Source organism: Adiantum capillus-veneris, chromosome 4 (assembly GCF_014529385.1).
Source record: "Adiantum capillus-veneris isolate H3 chromosome 4, ASM1452938v2, whole genome shotgun sequence".
Classification (NCBI taxonomy): domain Eukaryota; kingdom Viridiplantae; phylum Streptophyta; class Polypodiopsida; order Polypodiales; family Pteridaceae; genus Adiantum; species Adiantum capillus-veneris.
In genome coordinates, this window is record NC_140934.1 from 74,754,168 (window position 1) to 74,779,561 (window position 25,394).

Here is a 25,394-nt window from a genome sequence, read left to right on the forward strand (position 1 = left end):
GTACACAGTACCTTCCGAACCCCCCCGATCCATGCCCACACACGTGCTTTTTTCACCGCTGAGATGGTGAAGAAAGCCATTGACAAGATGAGGACTGGGAGAGCATATGATCATGATGGCTTAGTCGCTGAGTATTTCATGCATGCCAAAGACCTACTAGCAAAGCTTCTACAGTTATGTTTAACCGTGCCATGTGTGAGGGCCTACCGGACACTTGGAGCCTATCTACGATTGTACCTATCTTCAAGTCAAGAGACCCCATGGAGCCTGCGAATTATCGCACTATCATGATTGGACACACACTGGCACGGTTGTATGCATCCATTCTTGAGCAATAGCTGAGTAGATGGGCAGAGAGGGAAGGAATGCGTGCAGCTAGGCAGGCAGGGTTCAGGAGAGGCTTCTCTACTCTTGACCATATCTTGACACTCAGGGCCATCATCGAGGAGGGCAGATCTCATGGGAGACGGATCTATTGTAGCTTTGTGGACTTCCGCAAAGCTTTTGACACAGTACCCAAAGCTAGATTGATGCGCAGATTACATGAAATAGGAGTACCCACAGAGCTCATTTGGGGGATCATGGCATTGTATAGATCAGTAATAGGGCATGTACGCACCCCTGCGGGACTTTCTACACCGGTTCACTCCACTATTGGGGTGAAGCAAGGCTGCCCGCTCTCTCCTACTCTTTTCGGTATGTATGTGGATGAGGTTTCTGACTACATTGAGAGCGATGGTGATAGAGGTGCACAGTTGGCAGAGACATGGAGTCCACTTTTGTTATATGCTGATGATATAGTGTTGATCTCCGAATCTCCAGAGGGAATGCAACGTCAATTGGATGCTTTGCATAGGTTTGCCCATGAAAGTGGTTTGTTTGTCAACCTTGGTAAAACCAAGGTTATGGTGTTTAATACCACCCCACAATGGATCAGGAGGTCAGCATGTAACAAACTGCTGATGTGTCAAAGCCTAAAGAATGGAGCCAACTTACAGATGATGTGGCTGCCCGAGAGCAGAAACCCTAACCCTAATTTTTTCCAAAAACCCTAACTGCTGAAACCCTAATTCTGGAAACCCTAACCCACCCTAACTGCTGAAACCCTAATTTTGGAAACCCTAACCCTAAAACCTCTAAACCCTAATTCTGGAAACCCTAACCCTAAAACTTGCAAACCCTAATTCTAGAAACCCTAAGAAGAACAAGCAACAGAAGAAGAAGTCCTACCAACTTATGGGGACCCCGTTCGATGGGGCCCCATAGACATAAAGGCATAAAAAATAAAGCAGAACACACTCAAAAGACTTTGCACATCAAAATATGATGATGTGGCACCTGTACGGATGTCCCGGAATTCGCGGCGGATTTTTAGGGAAATCCCGAAATTTTAGGAAAGTGATTTTTTGGGGTCAGCTTTTCATATTTGATGCTTTTAGGCTTTGGGCCTTTAAATATGAGCCTTGGGGGCCCTCTCTGGCACTCTTTAGCGCACAGATTGCAGAGCAGGTGCTCCCCGGCTGTTGTACTTTGCGAATCAGCAGTAATATAAAGAAATACCAAAAGGGGCGCCAAGGTTTGGGGCCAATACTCTCTGGGGTGGAATTCTGCCACTCCATGTCGCGTGTCGTCTCTCTCTCTTTCAGTTCAGTTGTTATTGAAGTGCTAAAAGTTTGTTCAGTCAGTTCTTTTCTATTGGCACGTGGTGCCCGCCTTGTGACACAGCACCTACATTCACATACGCCAGGAGACTGTGGAGTACACAAATGCTTACACTTACCTAGGAGTGGTTTTTAGCGGACCTGCATTCTCACTTAGAAGAGCAGCAGAGGCCAGACTGACTAGAGCCCACGCAGCATTGGGTAGATTGGAGAAGATGTGTTCGTAGGTTCAGTTTCAGGAGAAGCTCTGGCTCTTTGACACTCTGGTGGCTTCAGCATTGCTCTATGGAGCTGAGATATGGGGACCTTCATTGGATCACCACGGGAGGCCAGGTCGCACAGATGGATGGGGGAACATGGAGAAACCTCTCGTCTCTATGATCTCGCGGCTCATTAGAGCCAAGGCATCAGTACCACAGGCCATTATCCGAGCAGAGCTAGCGGCCCCCCCACTAGTGGTTGAGGCACTCACCAGATCAGTCTCCTTCATAAACCGCACATGGAACTCCCTAGAGACAGATATGCTCGCATTGCACTTGAGTCCTCTCGACAGTTAGCCATGCAAGGAGATACAACATGCTGGTATGGGGAGATGGCATCATGGTTTCAGGCGCATGGGTTCAGCATAGACAGGATGCCACCATTCGAGTACTCATTGGATGCACCATCTCTCACTCTTACACAGTCAGAGATCACCAAGCTCATCCGCCAAGACCTGACCCAGCTAGACACCAGGAGGACATGGATACAGCCAGCACAGGAATTGGGCACGAAGATGGCTTTCTACAGAGACCACCTTCTCCAGCTTACGGAGAATGGTTTTGTGACGAGGCCCAGATACATAGACACCCACTTGTCTCATGGGATACGATGTGCTATTGGCCAGTTACGCACATCTTCTCACCAGCTGCGGATTGAGACTGGGAGATACAACGGAGTACCAGCAGAGTCTAGGACATGCCCCTTGTGTGACATGGAGCCTGAGACAGAGTTGCATTATACATGTCGCTGCCCCGTCTACTACGAGATACGAGGCCGATTCCATTGCTTGTTCAGAGAGGGTTTTGGACCACTCTCAAGAGTCATGGGATACGAGGATCAGAGATGCCTGGGTTTGTTCTTGCTCGAGCTGCGTAGACACAGAGATAGCCTGATGAGTGGCGAGGCTAGCCAGTCTCAAAGACGGATCACAGACTTCTTCAGAGTAGACACGGGACAGCCGCAAGAGCCACTCCCACAGCAGAGCTCTCCCTCGTCTCACACTAGAGGCACACTGATCGACCGAGCGACTGAACTGGGGAAATGCAGGCGCCCACTACTGCGGAGGACTACACAACATCGACGGAGGCTATGTCAGAAGATTCGGAGCACTCTGTCCAGGCATGCACGACTCCCGGTCAGACTACTAACCATGGAGGAGATTGATGAGATCCGCCAACGATTGATGCTAGATCTCTTGTGATTCAGCTATCCCAGCAAGCCGCCCATTTTTGCCTAGTTCACATCGACCAGTCTAGGATCCCATAGTATATATCTTTGGTTTGTACTGTTGTTATTTTGTTACTTTGACTTTGTATGAGATCCACCACCTTGTAACTTTCTGGTCTTATAGGTCACTATGGCCTTTTGAAGACGTTAATATAACATTTTATTTCATTTCATTTCTCTCTCTCTCTCTCTCTCTCTCTCTCTCTCTCTCTCTCTCTCTCTCTCTCAGCTCACTCTCCCTTGCGCTATCCCATCTGCAGCATTAGGTTTCGCGTCAGTCTACAGCAGATTAGGAGATGGCAGATTAGGATTCGCGTCAGTCTGCAGGAGCCAAATTAGGGTTTGCGTGCTTTTAGGGTTTTCCGCAAAGGTCGACAATGCTCTCTCTCTCTCTCTCTCTCTCTCTCTCTCTCTCTGTGTGTGTGATTGCAGGCCATTTCATTTTACATTTCATTTAACATCTCTCTCTCTCTCTCTCTCTCTCTCTCTGTGACTGCACGCCATTTCATTTTACATTTTATTTAACATCTCTCTCTCTCTCTCTCTCTCTCTGACTGCACGCCATTTCATTTTACATTTTATTTAACATCTCTCTCTCTCTCTCTCTCTCTCTCTCTCTCTCTCTCTCTCTCTCTCTCTCTCTCTCTCTATGACTGCACGCCATGCCCTGCTGCACCCTCGCCATGACCTGCTGCATTGCCTGCGCGCGCCCAGCTACCTACGCGCAGCTTGTTTTGCACGCCTAATTACTTGCGCGCAGCCTTTTCTTTTTTACAACTTTCGTTTTGGGCCTGCCTGCCCGTCAGCTATTCCCATTGCCCCTGCCCGTCAGCTATTCCCATTGCCCTGCCCGTCAGGTTTGCCCCTGCCCGTCAAGTTTTCTCCCGTCACCTTTTTCAACCTTCAATACAAAGGGGCGTCACTCATTGAGTCACCCCTGAACGGCTATGGCAAAAGGGGCCACAAAGGATGAAATGGCCAAAATGGAGGACAAGCTACACGCCACGATCAAAGAAAACAAGAAATTGACCGACTCCGCCATCACCACTATCATCAACTGCCTCTCCAAACTTGAGAAAGAAGTAGAAGTCTTGAACAAAGAGAAAGAAGAATGGGCAAGGGAGAAGGAAGACAAAAAGAAGGAGCTTGAAGGATGGAAGAAAGAGAAGGAAGAGATGCATGAGCAAATGGCCATCCTCAAGTCCTCAATTGCATCCCTTACCCCCGAGGAAGGGGAAATCAACAAGGACACAAAGGAGGCCATCAAAGAAGAACTCACTAAAGCCCTTACCGAGAGCCTGGAAGACAAGCTTGAAGCCACAAAGGAGGGATGGGTAGAAGTGGTCAAGAAGAACCTCAAGAAAGAAGCGAAAGAGGACGCCCACAAGGAAGAAGCTCTCCTTGTACACACCACCCTTGAAGAGGAGAAGATGCAGAATGCCCGTCGCCTCAACATACGAGTCACCGGCATTGAAGAAAGGAAGGAATCCACCCCCGAGAAAGGTGGTAAAACCTTATGCAACACACTTGGTTACAAAGTAGAAGACCCAACCCCCTTCACCAAAGCTTGGCGAGCCGGCAAAGACCTCACCAAGAAGAGGCCTCTTATACTCCAATTCCCATTGGAAGAAGCACGCACCCTTTTCATCCGAAAGAGGGTAATCCTACGAGGTCTCACGGGCCCCCCCATCTACCTAGATGACGACCTCACAAAAATGCAAGTGGAGCATAGAAGAGCATGCATGCCCCGGATCCAACAAGCACGCAATGAAGGAAAACGAGCCTCCTATCGCGACGGCCGGGTCATCATCGATGGCAAGGCCGTAGCATAGGGACTCGCGGCCTATGGGACACTATATGAGGAGATACACATGGCAGTTTGGAACTGCAACGGCTCTCTGTGGACACACCCAGGGAGATTGGAGGAGGTGTTGCATGACAGAGACATCATTCTACTCACAGAGACACATGAGAGCTCAGAGAGAGGTCTACCCCGAGTACAGGATTATCAGTGGGAGTCTACACACAGGAAGTGCACACGGCACAACACCACTAGAGGATCTGGCGGAGTAGCAGTCCTCTATCGTCGCTCACTCCATAGCAAGATACGGATAGTAGCCCGTGACCCAAGAGCACGCTACATGTGGGTGCGGATTGAGCTCTCTGATGAACACATTCTCTACATTGCCATTTGCTACTTCGCACCCAGTGGTTCTAGATTTGCACAGACAGGCGGAGGAGAGACAGATGAGGCTCATACGCAGGGAGGAGAGGAGGAGGATGATACACTCTCACCATATGCATGTCTCAGGTAGGAGATCATGGAATACGCCAGGCTTGGAGAAGTTTTCCTCACGGGAGACTTCAACGCCAGGACACAGAGTAGACAGTGTGACATCTACGACTTTGACGACCGAGAGCTACTCTCCACCATGGAGAACACAGAGGCAGAGAGGTTTTCCAGAGACACCACCACACCGACACCGTACTGGCGACATCTACTTCGCTTGGGTTCACAGCACCGTCTCGTTATCTACAACGGGATGGCGCAATGGCCATCATCTGGAGGCCTGACTTGCATACCACCATCAGTCCCCAACGGTGGCAGTACAGTGGACTACATCATCGGCTTCAGAGAGGCAGCTCACCTGCTCACATCCTTCACCATCCCACCACTACCTATTGGGGCTGACCATGCATATCTTGCCCTCTCTTTCACTGGCTCACCCATCTCACACACACCACCCACACTCACACCACACACCGCCATACATTTCACACATGAGCTAGCCAGAGTTTACTCATCGCATGTCTACGAGGGGATCTACACTCTCGACCCAGATACACCACTCTCTACACTCACTAGCCAGCTTTCCGCAGTTTTACACACCTCAGCCCTCAGCTGCTTTCCACATACTACCCACACTGGTAGACCTCCACCCTCTGGGACGATGCCCAGAACCGGTGGTACGACGAGGAGTGTAGGGATCTATACAGGCAGCTACGGGCTCGACGAGCCTTGGAGGAGATCACTAAGAGCGAGGTCCGGCGACAGATGAAGGCCATCACACGCCGTAAACGGCGGGCCTTCGAAGAGGCACAGAAGCTTGAGCTATACCACCTTCTCATGAGTACAGACTGCGCAACCGCATGGAGGATTCTCAGAGAGCCACGTCCTACCACCCCCCTGGAGGATCCTCAGATCTGGCATGATTACGCCGAGCGCCTATACCAGATACCTGGCAGCCACTGATCCCGGAGCCACCCGACCCTCGACCTACCACCTCGACTTTCTTCACATCTAGTATGGTGAAGAGGGCTATTTGACGCCTCCAGCATGGCCGCTCAGCAGACCACACTAGACTGCAGAGCGAGCACCTCATCTATGCAGCAGACACCCTCTCCCCCTTGATAGCACGTCTCTTCAACCGCGCTTTGGTTGAGGGACTACCAGAAGAGTGGACCATGCACACCATTGTGCCGATCCACAAATCTGGCGACACCTTGGACCCAGGGAACTACAGGACTATCATGATTGGCTACACATTGGCCAAACTATATGGGGCAGTTCTTGAGGCAGAGCTCAGCACATACGCAGAGGCATCAGGGCTACGTGCACGAGGACAAGCAGGGTTTCGACGCACTTTCTCGACCATCGATCACATCTTCGTGCTTCGTTGCCTGATCGACGGAGCGAAAGCACGGAAGAGGAGACTCTACTGCTACTTTGTGGATTTCCGCAAGGCTTTTGACACCATCCGTAGAGAGAGACTCTTTTAGCGTCTCCAGGAGCTACAGATACCATCTGAGATGATATGGGCCATTCATTCTTTGTATGCACATGTCATAGGTAGAGTGCGGTGCCCAGGTGGAGTATTGGACCCCATTGCTAGCACCATTGGTGTGAAGCAAGGATGCCCGCTCTCCCCGACCCTATTTGGCCTCTACATCTACGAGATAGCAGATTACATCCTACGAGCAGGCGGGGCGGGCTCCGACTTGGCAGGTACACCAATCGATATTATGCTCTATGCAGATGATATTATTCTAGTTTCTGAGACACAGGAGGGACTACAAAGCCACCTACACGCCTTGGATGATTTCTGCACACATCGAGGGCTCACAGTGAACCTTGGCAAGACCAAGGTCATGATCTTCCACACCTCCAGGACAGTCCGGAGTAGAGCAGTGCTCATGGTAGCAGGTGGACAGGTTGAGGTAGTTGATTCATATGTATATTTGGGGGTGACTTTCACTGGCACCACGGGCAGATTTTCCATGACCTAGGCAGCCAGAGACCGGCTTACAGGAGGATATGCAGCATTGGCCACCTTAGAGCGCAGATGCCACCAGGCCCACTTCCAGGAGCCCCGCACCAAAGGGTGGCTTTTTGACACTTTAGTTACACCTGCCATGATGTACGCTGCCGCAGTATGGGCACCAGGACTCTCAGCATCTCTCTGGACAGAGATAGAGCGCCCACATATCATTATGATCTCTCGTTTGCTCCATAGCAAACCATTAGTACCACACGACATCATCATAGCAGAGCTAGCGGCACCCCCGATGCTAGTAGACGCCCTCTTCCAGACAGTTTGCTTCATCCAGTGCATGCGAGAGCTTCCACCAGATAGACTCACACGCAGAGCTTTCGAGGCATCGATACATCTACATCAGGAGGGGGACACCAGAGCATGGTACTCATAGGTCACAGAGTGGTTCACATCCCATGGCTTGGACATCACAGACTTGCCCCCTTTTCAGTATGATCTTGACTCCCCATACATACGCCTCTCACACCATGAGAGGAATTGAGTTCTCAGATAGGATCTCTGGCAGCTATACATCCGAGAGACATGGATCACACCCAGAGAGCCTCTTCCTACGAAGAGGCAATACTACAGAGACCACTTCCTAACCATCCTAGCAGATGGTTTCATCCAGAGACCGAGATACATGGATGTCCACATGCCACATAGAGCACGGGTTGCCATTGGACAGCTCAGAGTATCATCACACCAGCTAGAGATTGAGGCAGGGAGAGCTGCACATGTCCGCAGGGCAGAGAGGATATGCAGACTTTGCACAAGAGACATTGAGAGTGAGGAGCATTTTGTGTGTAGATGTAGAGCATACGAGGGGATCAGAGGCAGATATCCGACTTTGTTTGCAGATCAGCCCACCTTACACCAGATTCTTCAGTCCAGAGACCAGCGACTTTTCGGCCACTTCCTCATAGAGGCACAACAGCACAGGGACTCTCCTTCAGACATCATCAGTCGTGAGAGACGAGCGCCAGACATAGCTTACAGATTTCTTCCAGAGGGGCACAATAGTACCACCATCCCTGACTACTCAGAGAGGAGTGACTCTACAGTAGGCTGAGGAGGTCCGAGCTCGCAGACGTCCATGTCCCCATGGGTGTAGGGCACCCCGACTTCACCAGAGAGAGATCCAGGAGATCGAGGAGCGCTACTACATAGCTCTAGAGGAGAGACGCATCCGAGCTTTTGCAGATCCAGCCGCCATCCTACGGGGATTGTTCACACCTCACTCACCCATGCATCATGTCTTACACCCTGATTACGGGACAGGATGGAGCTAGAGATATGATAGCATTTCTTTCATGATTGTATATACCCCAGCATATTGGATTGCATCTCTCCCCTGTTTTTTAGAACCCCACCCTTGTACCACCTCCCTCTTCCCTCAGTCCTTACACAGGATAGCTATTTTTGCTTTGTACCTTTTCATCCTTCACAGGATATCCAGAGGACACCCACCCCATGTACTTTGATTTGTCTCATAGGCCGATTTCGGCCTCCTATGGACGTTAAAAAATCTTTCTTTCTTTCTCTCTCTCTCTCTCTCTCTCTCTCTCTCTCTCTCTCTCTCTCTCTCTCTCTCTCTCTCTGCCCCACCCACAGTCCACTCCCCCTTGTGCTGCCCCATCTGCAGTGAGCAGGGATACAATAGCAGCGTGCAGGCTACAACAGCAGCGAGCAGGCAGAGAGCGTGTGGTTGGGCAACAAAACACGCGTCAGGGGCGGCAGGACGTGCGCGCGAGCACAGGCTACTGTACAGTAGGGCAGAGGTCGCATACGACAGAGCAGCCAGTATACAGGCTGCTGCCCAAACTGCATTGCAGCAGATTGAAATTGCAGAAATCGAGTAGAAATTGCAGGAATTTTGAAAATTTTCTCAAAAGGGCAGGCAGAATGTTTGCAGAAGTTTGACATGTTTGACATGTATGCCTGATGTGGGAACATGTATACATAATGCGGAAACACATCTGCGTATAGTATAGTGTGGTCTTCTTTCTGCCGCCATAACTTTCTATACCCTCTCGTTTTTGGCGGCTATCAAGCATGAGGAAGCAGAATGACAAGACGGTCTGACCCTTTAGAGGATGCCATTCAAAAGTGCAAAGGAGAAATGACGGAAACCATTAACAAGATCAACCGCAACCTCTTGGGCACAATAAAGATGCTCAAAGAACGCGAGTAGGGGCTGTAACCTGTGGCCTGTGTGCTTCACTAAATTGGAAAGAGATGGTCATCGACACAAGGGCATGATCCACTATCACACGAACAGGTCTTGGTCCAACCGTGAGATCCTGGATACTAGAGATGAAACTCGGTCGTGCCATGACATAATCCATCGTGCTGGCTCCATGTCTACGTGGAAAAACCTCCTGCACCGGGAAATCTTTGTAGGTCATTCAAAATGGCCAGTCCATGTGCAGTCCCCATGTCTATCAAGTGTCGTCCATACTCGGTTAGTTCCACATCGTGTGATAGTCTAGACAAGCCCGTCTCTATAACATCCAACTCTCTCAGCATCTCCTTTGACGTATCATAACATACTGTCTGGTGATGTCCAGTCCTAGCATTAAAGTCCCCTAAAATGATAATGTCACCATCTCTAGAGAACTCCCATATGTCATCGTCCAAAATAGAAAAGGGGGACTGTCCTCTGGGTGGTGCATATATTGACGTACTCGGGGGAAAGTAGCCAATAGCAATGTAAAGATACCTTCCTGTCTCTGCTCTCAATCTCACCCACATGTACCTAGCCTGCTCATACCTACGGGCTATATGTATCAACGGTTGCAACTCCTCTCTGAATAACACTGCCACTCTCTCTGAGTCCCACCCTCTATACTCTGATCGTGTCTCCTATCTGCAAGCTGTCTCCCATCTGTATCCATTGATGTGAGGCATAGACTGCCTAGGGGCCTTATGTGTCTCAAAGTAGAAGACGATGTCTCTCCCAGCAAAACTATCCTCAAACGCACCCACATCAAGGCGCATAGATCCATTACAATTCTAGGTAGCAACTTTGAGTGTGGTCCCATAGGTCTCACACCGTCGTGTGGAGCGTCACTCCAATATCACCACCTTTCAATCTCAGTTAAATGCAATCTTACCTTTTTCCCTTGCCGCTCTAATCTCCGGCATTACCTCCTACATATGAGCGATCTGCGAGAGGGTAAGATCATCCCCAAGAGAGATGCCCGTCTTCTTAAGAGTTGGTCTCTTCTTCAAAAAGTCCTTCAATTCCATGGAGGGAAAACGAAGGATGAGTCCCCTTTCTTTCGAGGTTTCCCCATTGCTTCCATTTTTCGTTTTATTGCCCACTCTCCAAGCTTTTTTGTGCATCGGCTCATTAACCCCCGTCAAAGCTATGAGTTCTTTTACCTCTTCGTCCACGTTGTCTTTGTCTTTAAGGCCGCAAATTCTCATGTGTAAAGCTCGTACATGCCTACTTTGCTCCTCTTCTAGTGTCGAGTTAATAATGGTGGGTGTGGAGTTTGGACGTTGTTTCCTTGCCTTTTCCTTTCTTGGCAACCTCTATCCATTTCTCGGCCTCATCCGCCTTCTGTTGGGTCTTTGTAATAACATCAGCGATTTCCTAGAGCAGCCGGTTTCACATGCTTTCCACACAGACACGGGGCCAGTACAATGGACTATGTTATGGCACAGCCGAGCTTTATTCCTTGTATTCAGGATTTCATAGTGGAGCCAGACCAGTATCTTTTGACATTGTCCGTATCATTTGAGTATAGTACAGCCCAGACATCAGGAGGCAGGTCACATACCCGTTATACATTTACACCAGAGACTGACTCGGTTTATGCAGAGGAGATCTATAACCGTCTATGCACAAGTGGTGCTGGCCTCTCAGTGGAGGAGTGCACCACTTTACTAACTGAGACACTGCATGGTGCAGCATCAGAGGCATTTTCACACACTCAGCCGGGTTGGAGGCGACATTTTGGGAGCATGCCCCATAATAGTTGGTATGATGAGGAGTGGAGAGAGATGAGAGCCCAGCTTCAGAGGGATCTTCTCTAAGGAGTCATCACTTATAAACAATCTCGGATTGCTTCTCGGTGGGTCGGAGGCGACATTTTGGGAGCATGCCCCATAATAGTTGGTATGATGAGGAGTGGAGAGAGATGAGAGCCCAGCTTCAGAGGGATCTTCTCTAAGGAGTCATCACTTATAGACTATCTCGGATTGCTTCCCGGCGCTTTGTGCGACGGAAGAAACGAAGCTTACTTGGCCTAGATGGAGCGAGACTTGTAACAACTGTTCTTGAGTAGAGACTCAGGAGAGGCATGGCGATTCTTTCATGAGCACTCCTTTCCCCCAGTGATTACTTCTCCTGATGCGTGGGGCGAGTATGCATCATCCATTGACAACATGAGGACCAGCAGGGCATATGATCATGATGTCCTAGTAGCAAAGCACTTTACACATGCTAGAGATATGCTGGTAGAGGTTCTTGCAGTGTTGTTCAATCGTGCCATGTGTGAGGGGCTACCCGAGACTTCGAGGTTGTCTACTATTGTGCCTATCTTCAAAGCAGTTGGATGCATTGCACAGTTTTGCAGAGGATAGTGGATTGTTTGTAAACCTTGGTAAAACCAAGGTTATGGTGTTTAACACCACACCACAGTGGATCAGGAGATCAGCACCGACTTTCACATACGGTCAGGAGATTGTAGAGTATACAGATGCATACACTTACCTTGGGGTTGTCTTCAATGGGCCGAGGTTTTCTTAGGGGAGAGTAGTAGAGTCTTGATTGACTAGAGCTTTTGCGGCCTTGGGAGGCTTGGAGAGGATGTGTTCGCAGGTTCAGTTTCAAGAACCTCGGACAAAGGTATGGCTCTTTGATACTTTAGTAGCCTCAGCTATGTTGTATGGGGTGCAGATAGAACCCATGGGAGTTGTAACTTTGTTCAAGCATTAATATAAAAGAAATACCGAAAGGGGCGCTTGTCTTTGGGGCCAATACCTTTTGGGCATGGAACTACGTCGGGCCGTGTCATCTTGAATTGAACTGTGATATTAAAGCCGTGAAGTATTGAAGTGATTATCTTGTGTGTCGTGTCGGATTCTCTGCTTGGGGTGCCCAAGCTTGTGACACTCCATGTGGACTCTCCTCTTCTTTTTCTGTCTTTCAAGTTTTGTTGTTGCAGTTTTCTCACTTGTGTTGTTGTAGATTTCTCGCTTGAGTGTTCAAGCCTGTTTTACAGACAACCATTTGGACTAAGCTGCTACATACTCTTCGCAACTAGTGGGATAATTCAGCAAGCTCCTCTACGGCAGCGGAGAGGCGTAGATGCTCCCTTTTCACCCATGGGCGAGAACTTTCGTTCATTTTAGTCGGGCCATGGTTACATCACATATCATTTTGCACCTCCCCAATGTTTCATTTTGCATTCCTTATACAGGCCACCTTGATATTTGCATAGCCCTCACATTGTTATCCCTCTTTTGTACATCGTCTTGGTGATAGGGCAGTGAGTAGAGAGAGAGAGAGAGAGAGAGAGAGAGAGAGAGAGAGAGAGAGAGAGAGAGAGAGAGAGAGAGAGAGAGAGAGATGAAATGAAATGAAATGTTATATTAACGTCTTCAAAAGGCCATAGTGACCTATGAGACCAAACTGATACAAAGGTGGTGAATCTGTTACAATGTCTGAAAAGTGTGAAAGTGTGAAAATAAATGGGAAAAACTAAATACAAAGTATTAGATAAACTTCTTAGGAGCATTCTTGGTGTCTGGCTAGAATACTTCTAATCCTTTGTTGTAGTCTCCTCCGATGAAGTGTGCTTTTGCATCTCGGTCGTGGTCGTCTTGATTTCCTAAGCTCAATCGCCCTGTCAATGAGGGTGCCTTTGGTATGAATGTGGGTACTCCTTTGTGCTTGCTGCTGGCCTCTTGCTTCTCCTTCCATTCCTGCTTCTCTCGATCCGAAGAAATCTGTGATCTGTGCCTCTGAGGCTGTAGTGCTCTTTGTCTTCTCATTAGATTATCCCTGTGATCTTGGTATTGCATGACTCTATCTAGAGGTCCAAAGCCTTCTTTAAATAGGCAATGGAAACGCCAACGTATCTCATAGTATACGGTGCAATGGCATATGTAGTGTAATTCTGTCTCCGGCTCCATTCCACATAACTTGCAAATTCTGTTCTCAAGTGGCATTCCCCTAAATCTGCCAAATTCAATTTCCAGCTGGTGTGAGGATGTACGAATCTGACCAATAGTACATCTCAAACCATGAGACAGGTGGGTATCCATGTAGCTCGGGGGAATCACAAAACCATCTTCAGATAGCTGTAGGAAGTTTTCTTTGTAGTCGGCCATCTTTGTGCCCAATTCTTGTGTAGGGTCTACCCATGTCCTCTTAGTGTCCAATTGTATAAGATCCTGGCGGATGATTTTATTAATCTCCGCTCATGTGATTGCCAGTGATGGAGCCTCAAGAGAGTATTGGAAGGGGGGTAATCTTTCCATACTGAACCCGTGTCTCTGAAACCACGAGGACAGTTGCGCATACCAGCATGATGTATCTCCTTTCATTGCTAATTGTCGAGAGGATTCGAGGGCCAATCTAGTATATCGGCAATTATTTGTATCCCATAAACCATGTATAAAGGACACTGATTTGGTAAGAGCTTCAATTTCTATCGGGGGCAGCTAGTTCCGCTCGGATAATCGCATGTGGTACGGAGGCCTTGGCTCTAATCATTCGGGGAATCATAGATACTAAACGTCTCTCCATTGACTTCCAATTATCCTGATCCACAGATGGTCCCCAAATCTCGACCCCATAAAGCATAGCCGAAGCCACCACAGTATCAAAGAGCCAAAGTTTTGTTCGTGGTTCTTGAAACTGCACTTGTGAACACATCCTCTCCAACCCTCCCAAGGCCGCAGAGGCTCTGGACAATCTTGCATCTGCTGCTTTCTTAAGAGTAAACTTCGGTCCTGTAAATACCACACCAAGGTATGTGTATGCATCTGTGTACTCTACTGTATCTTGGCCATATGCAAATGTAGGTGCCGATCTCCTAACCCACTGTGGTGTGGTGTTAAACACCATAAGTTTGGTTTTACCCAAATTTATCGACAGTCCGTTGTCCTTCGCGAATTTATGTAATGCATCTAACTGCCTCTGGATTCCATCTGGTGATTCTGCTATCAATACAATATCATCTGCATACAACAACAAAGGGATCCATGACCTTGCAAGTGGGGCACCTCTGTCACCCTTTTTAGCAATGTAATCTGATACCTCATCTATATACATACCAAATAAGGTAGGGGACAGTGGGCATCCCTGCTTTACTCCAACGGTGGAATGAACAATGTCGGAATCCCCTTCTGGAGTACGTACATAACCAGTTACTGACCCGTATAAGGCCATGATCCCCCCGATAATCTCTTTGGGGACCCCTAACTCTTGCATTCTGCACATCAATCTGGCCCTTGGTACTGTATCAAAAGCTTTCCGAAAATCCACAAAGCAACAATACATCCTTCTCCCGCTTGCTCTTCCTTCCTCAATAATGGCTCTGAGCGTAAGAATATGATCTAAAGTGGAATAACCTCTCCTGAATCCAGCTTGTCCTGTTGCCCTTATGCCCTCATTCTCTGCCCATCTACTCAGTTTTTGTTCCAGAATGGATGCGTACAGTCGGGTCAATGTGTGACCCACCATAATGGTACGATAGTTCCCGGGTATCATAGGATCTCCTGACTTGAAAATAGGTACGATAGTAGATAATTTCCAAGATTCAGGTAATCCTTCACACACGACCCGATTAAACAGACGAGCAAGGACTTCTGAAAGTAGATCCCTTGCATGGATCAGATGTTCTGCTACTAAACCCTCATGATCATATGCTCTTCTTGTCTTCATCTTATCAATGGCTTTTTCCACCATTTCCGCAGTAAAGAAAGAACTAGTAGTAGGGCATGGCTCTAGGGGATCTGGTAATGGAGGCTGTCCAGATACCGTATATAATGATGTTACGTATTGACCCCAAATCTCAGGAGAAGTAATTGTCGGAGGCGATGAGTGCTCGTGAAATAAAGGCCAGGCCTCATGAGAGTCCTGACTCAAGAAGAGCTGATATAAATCCTTCTCCAGTTTGGCTAAAAATCCCCTTTTCTTGCGAAGTACTATACGCCGCAGAGCAATCCGAGACTGCTTATATGTGATGATCCCAAGTGTAAGCTCTTTTTGGACCTGGGTTCTCGTCTCTCTGCTTTCCTCGTCGTACCAACTGTTTTGAGGCATGTTCCCAGATCCTCTCTTCTGATCAGGCTGAGTATGTGGGTATGCCTCTTGTGCTGCTCCATGTAGTATCTCTGTTAGCTGAGAAGTAATCTCCTCTACAGTATGTACTGGCTCGGCTGCCCACATCCTATTATGGATCTTTTCCACATATACTGAATCATTCTCTGGCGTGAAAGTATATCTTGTGTGTGTCTTCTCCTTTGTACTTGAGAGGCATTGTATTGGAAGGAGATTGATAAGGTCAAGAGAGCATGATCCACTGCAATCCCAACTGGTCTGGGTCCCACCTTAAAGTCCTCGATACTAGAAATAAAGCTTGGTGAAGTCATGACATAATCCACTGTACTGGCCCCATGCCTGTGCGGGAAGCATGTGAATCCCCCCGATAAAGGGAAATTCTCTAGACCATTAAGTATGGCCAAACCATGTGTAGTTTCCATTTCCATGAGATGTCTCCCATATTCAGTGTGTTCTTTATCCTGTGAGTTTCTAGTAAGCCCCTCCTGAGAGAGAGAGAGAGAGAGAAAGAAAGAAAGAAAGAAAGAAAGAAAGAAAGAAAGAAAGATTTTTAACGTCTATGTCAGGCCAAAATCGGCCTATGAGACAAATCAAATGTACATGGTGTGTATGTCATCCGTGTATCGGAAAGACAAATGAAACAAAACTGATACAAAACTGAACTGAATGTAGGTAGTGGGGTATCTGAGGAGGGATGGAGCTCTATCTCTAGGGGTATATGCATGTCTATATGCTCAAGGTAGTACAATCATGAGAATGCATCAAGCTATCTAGCTCCATCCTGTACTAATGGGGGGATGTAAGATGTGGTACATGAGAGAGAGAGAGAGAGAGAGAGAGAGAGAGAGAGAGAGAGAGAGAGAGAGAGAGAGAGAGAGAGAGAGAGAGAGAAATAAAATGAAAATGAAATGCTATATTAACGTCTTCAAAAGGCCAAAATAACCTATGAGACCACAAAGTTACAACATGAGAGTTACAACATGAGAGAGAGAGAGAGAGAGAGAGAGAGAGAGAGAGAGAGAGAGAGAGAGGCTCGTTTAAAAAAAAGAAAGTTCATTTGTAGGAAGATCTAGCAATGTTTGGGAGTCGCCAAAGGGATGCTTGATGTTCTCATTCACACTTCAGATGGACAATGGGCATATGCTTCCTTTTCTTCAGTATGTTGTTTCAATTGCTTTAGTTGATGCAATCCATCATGTAACATTGCTCAAGGTAAGGTTTTACATTCTATTTCAATTTTTTTTTTTTGATGTTTTGCTTACAATGTCTTAGCTTAATTGGTCCTTAGATTAAGTCTATGTAAGTTTTTTGTACAATTGAGTGTCACAACTTACTTGTTGGACTTGACAAATGCTCTATCACTATTTATTTTTATGGCCAGGTATATTGTCTTTGTGCAAGAAATTCCCTTTTTTGGTAAATTTAGGTAGGTGAAGAAAAAACACACATCCTGTTATGCAATGTTTTTAAGCTTTTACAAGGGTTTATTGTTGAAGTTTTAGTGCCTCACAAATAGGAGCTCTTTATCAATGTTGGCAATTGAATAATTGGGAAAAAAGGGAGATTAGAAGATGGGATTCTTCCCTCCTTGAAAATAAGTCTTTAACCATGTGCGAAGTGCTATAAGCTCATGGTGTTTCCATTGGGGCCAGGCTTTGAGCAGATACTCTGCGCTCCCTTCATGATTTGGTGCTTTGCTTGGAGAATTGTTGCTTGGTACCAAGGTGGTGGGGTATAGACTATACTGAAGACCAAATCAACGACTATCTCTACGCTGCTTTCAATGACCTATCTTTGAGGATTGTGATTGTCTCTCTTAAGGGGACAAACCTCGGATCAGGCTAGTCAAGCTCTTGCACAAAATACCCTCGACTTTGGTAGAGCTTATTGTTAGAACTCCCAGAGCATAGATTGGAGGAAGATGTCCAAGAGAGACGAGAGACTTGACAGGAGTCTATGGGTGCACAAAAAGTGAAAACTTTGCATCACGTTCCACCTTGTGTATGTGAGTCCATGGTATAAAGAAGTCTCACCTCCAAATCAATTGTGCAGCAGAGAATGATCGAGGGAAGTCAGTGTAAGGTGACCTAGTGAAATTCCATCCAATTCCCTGCCAAAAAAGGAGCGTTTTACTAGAGCTTGGGACAAAATGGTTCATCAACAACCGACGTTTGATATGTCGATGATGAAATGAAAGCTGTAGGAAATAAATTCTCCTAGTTCAATGTAGATATGATTGTCACCTTTTCTCTAGTTCGCAGCCCAACTGGAAGATCTGAATAGAATGTGTGTGTGTGTGTGTGGTAATGCAAGGTGTGCGGGCTGAGGAATGCGGATGTGCAGGGCCAATGAAAAGCAATAGTTGCTTAGCAATGTGGGATGGGGAGAAGCCGATATAGCGTCTGCGGCAGATAGGGCTAATTTGGCAATAGAGCTGTGGGTGACACTTAAAATGTGGATGTGCTTGACATGGCTACCTGTGATAACAAGATCATCCCCTCCATCAAAGAAAATCAGGGCTTCTTGATCTTTCACTTTGCCCCAAGCTCGACAAAGTACTGTACTTTCATCAATCGTGCTTGGGTCAGTATCTGGAGCCAGTCCTGCTTTCAACTTGCCTTTTTTGCTACATTCCTCAGCTGCTCTCGAACTCTCTGGCCTATCCTCATTCTGTTCTTGTTGTGCCTTTTTAGGGACCTCGCGGAGACGTGCGCATGTTCCCCGCATCCAAAACACTTCCCCTCTTTGATGTAATTGGCCCTCTCTCGAAGAGTGAGCCGGGGTCGTGTATCCTTGTCTTTCTTTTCTTGGGGACTCTTTCTCTTTCTACTTTCATTGTTAGAAGTTTGTTGAGTTCTCTGAGTCAAGACCTCATCAGTGGAGTAAGTCAAATTGCCCGAATGTATCGCAAAACCCCGTTTCGCATGACTCATCAATTCTTGAATAGAATTTGACTTTTGTTCCAGGCAGTAATCTCGGTTCTCTGTAGGAAGTCCGCAGAAAAACCGCTCAATCTGTTCCTTAAACGAGACCTTAAATGCAGAGGCTGGTAGAAAAGAGTTCCAAAATCTCTCGCAATAAGCATCCAGAGAATCTCCCTTGGTCATCCGAAGATGATTCCAAGCAGTAAGTATATCTCGTTCGTACTCCTGAGTCAGCCAAGAAGAAATAAAAAGCGTTTTGAATTTCAACCATTTTATTGGAGATTCCTTTCTCAAAAGAAGGGTGGATCACCATGTTCGATCATTTCCCTTGAAGAAAGATGTAGCCCTCCTAATCTTGGAGTGCTCTGAGTAATGCCTCCAGAGAAAGCTATGTCAAATTGCTGAATGAAGGCCAAAGCCCTCCGAGCATCTCGGAATCCAGAAAAAGAGTCAAACTTAATCGACTGTCCACCTTCTTTGAATTCTTTTACTTTCTTGCTTTTATCTTCGAGGAAGTCATATTGGTTGGCTTTGTAAAAATGCTTCTTCTTTGCATAAAACATGTGATCGTCGGACTCTGAACTGCCTGAGGGACTCCTCTGTAGATCTGTCAGAAACTGGGCAAAATCTAGGCTTCTTTACCTTTTTCTTTCCCTCTCCGAAGCTTTGCTTTTTGCTTCGCTTTTTGTCTTTTCTGTCTTCTTCGCTCGAGTCAGAAGAGCTAGAAGAACTGTCAGAAGAAGAAGAAGAAGAACTGGGTAGTCCTTCAATTCGTATACGCTTCTTCTGCTTTTTGGCCGATGCAAAAGAAGATTGACGACCCAAATAACCCGGGAAGTCAGTCCCTTTCATATGCTTTTTCTCTTGATTTGTAGATTTGTGGTTTGCGTCCAAAAGCTGACTAATCTGTGCCTTATGCCTGAACCACCTCTTGTAATTCTTGCTCTGTAAACATCCTTGGAGAAGGAGGTTTCTTGATTGCCGGTTTGATGGGTGGTTGTGTGGCTTTCTGCCATTGGGTGTGCACTTCTGCCATGGATTGTTGAGACAAAAATTTTGCAAATTTCGGATCCTTCGCAATTTTAATCATCTGCTTTGTTGCCTCGTGAACTAGTTGTCGACATTCCATCTCTTCAATCTTGAATTGAGTAGGCCGAGGTGGGCCGTACTCTTCTTGTGTTTGCTCATGAGAATCTTCTTCGTGATCTCCTCCCGCATTCGCAGATGTAGAAGTTGAGTGTTTCTTGTTGAAATCCATAAGTGTTGTGAGAAAAGGATTTCCCGGTACAAAAGAATTCAGCCGCGCTCTGATACCACTGTAATAAACTTGGACACCCCAAGTCAAGATTCTACCGCGACAACAGAGATTCACTTCAAAACAGTTCACAAAGTTGACACGGCCCGGCGTAGTTCCGTCCCCAGAGGTATTGGCCCCAAAGACTGGCGCCCCTTTCGGTATTTCTTTTCATATTAATTTGTGTTCAAAGTACAAGAAAGTTGGCGGGTGCTCACTCTCAAAGTGTGCATCGAGATGCTTTGAGAAGTGAGGCTCGACCAACTTATTTATTGGTACAAGTGATGCCCAAAAGCAGAGCCCCAAAAATCAATAACTTAAAAAGCTTCGCACTCAAAAGCAATTCTCCCAAAAGCTTTAAAAAATTAAAGCGTTCAGCCCCAAAAGCTGGCCAGCGCAATCTACTCCGTACGCCCTGCCACGTCAGCAACGTGATTTCCGCCGCAAATTCCGCAAATTCGGGGGGTCCGTGCAATCTGCCACGGGTCAGCCTGGGCGCATAATCCGGGGCAGCAGTGTGTGTCCGTGTATGTGGGTACTGCCACGTCATCAATTTATGACACATGCCAGCCGGTGGTGGGAATTTTGTGAGTGCTTTTTTTTGTTTCTTGCAGATTCTCGTGTGTGGAATGTTGATGGCTAGTGGCAGTCTCATGGATGCTTGGTGTGTTTTTTGGGGCCTCTCCGAAAGCTGTGCGTGCTGGAGGGATGTCCTCGGGAGTTGCCACTCCAAGGTCATGGCAGCACCCTTCGAAGGCACGTTACAGTGAGGGTGTCTCTCTGTTGTATGTTGGCGTATGTGTTATTTTCAATTATGGAAAAACCGGGAAAGTCTTTTTGGCCTTGTACTTGCTTGTGGTCTGTCCAAGGGAGCTTTCGAGCAGCCAAGGAACTTGGTGCAGCTTCTGGCATGCGCTGGCCTGCAAGGCAGCGGCCCTGGCAATGGGGTGCAGAGGCGGCAGCGCAGGCAACAGGGCTACACAGAGCAGCCAAGAGCTCGCTGACTGCAGGGCAGAGCCAGCAGGGCGTTGCGTGCTAGCTGTAGGGCGGCTGGAGCAAAGGCAGCAATACAGGGCGTCAACAGAGCCGGCGCAGGCAGAGCAGCTGCAACTGGGGCGCGCAGGGGCGGCGTGGGCAGCAGATTCGCAGGTGGATTGGATGCAGGGCGGTGCTAAGGTCGACGGCCTGGAGGGCGCTAAACTGACGCGAAGGCAGTTCCCTGAGGCGGCGCCCGTTAGGGCTCGTATTCTAACTAAGGGTTTGAAGCCCATTCCCTTAACCGAGTAACTGCCCAACCGTTCTCAAATGACCATCCATTTTTAACAAATGGTGTGAACATGGGCTTTTTTTTGAAGAGGGTTGACACAGCTATAAAAGGCCAGTGAAACCCACAATTTTGGCAACTCCCGGAAATCCCGAATACAGTCCTAAGCCGCCCCACTCTTCTTTTGACACTCTTCGTCGCTATCACTGCCTGCTTCGCTTGCACCCTCTGTTTCACTGCGCAGACGAGCAAGGACGTGACATTCTCTAGTCACCATGTGTCCTCTCTCGGGCGCTAAACCTCTTCTTTTTCTCTTCCTCTCACCCTTTGCTACATACTCCCGCATACTTTCTTCACCTAAGCACGATGGCGTCACACGACCCTTCTTCGTACGAGAATGGCACTGCTAGCACGCATCAACCAATGGAGGAGGCGCCTCTTTCTCCTCCCGATTCCACACACACGCACGGGCTTTTTCTCGAGGGTTCTTTTCCCCCGACTGCCGCCTCTGACGCATCTCTCGTCCCTATACTACAGCAGCAGTTAGTAGAGATGCAGAGGCAACTTAGGGAGTTACGTGCCACATTGGTCCCGTTTTCGCCCGCGGCCATGAGAACTTTGCCTCTTCAGTTCCATCGCGACCCCTTCAAAGGGAAAAGAAGGAATGTGAAGAGACCGCCATCGACTCATGGCTGGTGAAATGGACGGCCTACTTTGATTTGTATCATTTTACTAATGCCCAACGCATTAGTCAGCAGATACAAATCATGCTCCAGGGCAAGGAATATGCGTGGTGGGCTGGGTTACGACCTAAGCCAACCACTTGGGCAGACTTCCAAATGGTCTTTCGCGCTCGCTTTGTGCAAGCCGATAAGATCGAGTGCTTCAAGAAGCGGTTCAAGTTGGAGATGGGTAAGAAAACCCTGGACTCTTACTCACTGGAATTCAAGGACTTCGTCCACGAGACGAAAGACTTGGAAAATCCGTAGGCTATTTAGCAGATGCTTTATCTGTTTGGATTACCGCCGGCTTACCAGAATGAGGTATTGCGGAATCTTGTCACTTCGCTAGAGGACATCTACAAGTTCGCCAAGAACTATGATAACACCTTGGCGGATTCTAGAGGTGGCCCAACGGATGGGGAGACTCCTTGCAGTGGTCCCTCCACGTCAAAATACAAGCGTTCAAACGCTTTTGCAGCTGCAAGTCATTCGTCGGACCTTCCGCAGAAGAAACCGAAGCATGTCCACAAATCTAAGGCAACTGGCATGGAGGATCAAAAGAAGAACCGTTGTTTCGACTACCACCAGACCAGCCACTTTCGCGCCGCAAGGCGTGTCTAAAACAAAAGAGAAGGCCGTCTACCTTCGCATCGGCGACTACTTCGGTAAACGTCGTCAGTAATCTAGGTACTTTCTCTCTTACTGATTTAGATATTTTTCACGTAAATGCACGTAGCTACCAGGTTGTCGGTTGATAAGGATGTCTTTGGCTCGCATGATCTTCTCTGCGTTAAAGGAGAGATCAATGGTCATGCAGTGACAGTCTTATCCGAGAACGACTCTACTCATAAGTTTATTTCTTCTTGTGTGGTACATGCACTTAAGCTCAACAGGTCACTTGTAGACCACCGTATGTGGTCCATTATGCGGAACGTCGCAACGATCAATGGACGGAGGTTGTGCCACAACTCGACCTCCGAATCCAGCATTACCATGAAGTCTTTGATTGCCATATCATGGGCCTTGAGCATGCAGATGTTATTTTAGACATGCCATGGTTTTACAATAAGACAACTTCTCTGTCTATAGATTATGCATCGCATACAGTTTTCTTTGAACTTGATGGTGTGTACCATGCGGTCGAGGGATCTCCTTCTTCCCTGTCCGCCGATTATGATGTAAATGTGCTTTCAGCTAATGAATTCAATACGTTGTCTCATGATTCCTGTGTGCAGCTTGCAGTTTGTTGGGTTAAAGATTCAGTTGTTAATTTTCCCATGTGTATGTTTTTTTTTCCCCCAAAAAGTGATGTTATTGCATTGGAAGTTCTTGAGTCTTTGTCTGATCATGATGTAACTGTTAAGCGTTATTTGGATTCCGTTTTGGCTAAATTTGCAAATGTTTTTCCACTGAATTCACCACATGGGCTTCCACCGTCTCATGGGCATGACCTTGATCATAAGATAGAGCTTCTTTCCGGTAGCCATCCTGTCTCTCGGTAAACTTATAGGTTTAGCCCGAAAGAGGAAGACGAGATCGCTAGGCAGCTTCAAGCCTCTCTCGCTAAAGGTTCTATTGAACCTAGTAAGTCTCCGTGGGGCGCTCTGGTTCTTCTCGCAAAAAAGGACGGAGGAATGCGTTTCGTAGATTACGAAGGTCTCAATAAGGTCAATGTCAAGAATAAGTATCCGTTACCTCGCATGGATGACCTTATGGATCGACTCTCGGGTGCTCGTTATTTAACCAAGATCGATCTACGTTCTGGGTACCATCAGATACGAATACATCCGCGTGATGTTCGGAAAACCGGGTTTCGTACACGGTATGGACATCACCAGGTTTTGGTTTTACCCTTTGGCTTAACCAACATTGTTGGAACTTTCCAACAAGTGATGAATGATCTCTTTCGTTCGTACTTGGGGAAGTGGGTTGTGGTGTTCCCGACGATATTTTTATCTACAGTAAAACACTCAAGGAGCATCTCCAACACCTTCGTCTCGTGTTGCGATTTTTGAGGCGAGAAAAATTGTATGCGAAACAAGCAAGTGCGAGTTTTTCCGCAACGAATTGTTGTATCTGGGTCATGTCATCTCGGCTAATGGCATTCGCATTGAACCCGAGAAGATACGTGCTATGCTGGATCGGCCCATTCTTTGCACGATTAGGCAAGTAAAATCTTTTTTGGGTTTTACTGGCTTTCTTCAAAAATTTATTAAGGACTACGCTTGTATTGCCGAGCCCCTTACTCGTTTGTTAAAGGGAGTCAAAAGCAAAAAGTGTAGTGTTAGTCCTTCCATTCGATGGACCGATGAGCTCGATCAATGCTTCCAAACATTGAAGCGATTTGTTACCACTCCACCGATGTTGCAGATTGTGGATCCGAATAAACCCTTTGTGGTGAAAACAGATGCCAGTTATTATGCTATTGGCGTTGTCCTATAACAGGATGAACGGCTTGTTGCATTTGGAAGTCGCAAGCTCACTGACGTGCAGACATGTTATTTCACAAAGGAGAAGTAATTGTTGGCGGTCATTTATGCCTTGAAGGTTTGGCGCCATTACCTCTTTGGTGCCCACTTCGTGGTATTGACGGACCACCATTTTGTGAAATATCTCTGTGATTGGCCTGGCCTTCGTGGTCAAAAGGCAAGGTGGGCCGAACTCATCCATGAGTTCGATTTCGAAATACGCTACCGTAAGGGTGCTACCAATTTGGTAGCCGACGCCCTTAGTAGAATTTCGGAGGTCAATAGTCTTTCGTTTACTGAAATTTCGACTGATTTCTATCTGTCTCTCTAAGGGGGTTGCCAAAACGATTGTCACTTTGGTGCAATCTGGCAACGGGTCCAAGAGGGAATGTGTAGCCCGGAAAGCTATGGCAATCAGGACGACTCTGAGCAGGCTATGGAAAGAAAGGTAGTCGAGAAGTATTCCATTCGTAATGGATTACTTTTCAAGCAAGGCAAAGTGTGTGTGTTTGTTGATGAGGATATCCGCAAGCAAATTTTGTTTGAGTGTCACGATGCACCTAGTGCAAGACACTATGGCATACACTGTACTTTGATCTTGGTTGGCCGGTATTTTTATTGGCCGCACATGAAAGCTTTTGTTGAAAAATATGTGCGAGAATGTGCGCAATGTCAGCTTAACAAAGCTGAACGTCAAAAACGCACTGGGTTGTTACATCCTTTGGAAATTCCCAAGAGTAAATGGTCAAGCATTTCTATGGATTTTGTAGTTGGATACCCCGAACTAACCGAGGGCATGATGCAATTTGGGTGGTCGTCGATCGAGTCACGAAAATGGCACTCCTTATTCCTACGCGTTCCATTGTAAATAGCCATGAGTTAGCTTAGTTCTTTGTGGAACATTTATACAAATTATATGGTTTGCCCGATGAAATTGTGAGTGATCGTGATCCAAAAT

General features: G+C 47.2%; 2 protein-coding genes across 11 annotated transcripts in view; both read left to right on the top strand.

The window, feature by feature from the left end:
* LOC147459424 (biotin--protein ligase 2-like) overlaps positions 1-25,394 on the top strand; it is a 94,855-nt gene that overhangs the window by 35,918 nt on the left and 33,543 nt on the right. For all 10 annotated transcript variants that reach the window (XR_015187870.1, XR_015187867.1, XR_015187868.1 and 7 more), the window contains one exon: positions 16,828-16,976. Coding sequence is in view for 6 of the 10 variants with exons in the window: in XM_086510699.1 (XP_086366825.1) it covers positions 16,828-16,976 (149 nt within the window). In the remaining 4 variants the exon portion in view is untranslated. The remainder of the gene's footprint in view (positions 1-16,827; positions 16,977-25,394) is intronic.
* Positions 3,796-10,314, top strand: LOC147459425 (uncharacterized). The gene has a single exon (XM_086510700.1). The coding sequence runs from the start codon at positions 4,097-4,099 to the stop codon at positions 4,979-4,981; it is 885 nt and encodes a 294-aa protein (XP_086366826.1). The 5' UTR covers positions 3,796-4,096; the 3' UTR covers positions 4,982-10,314.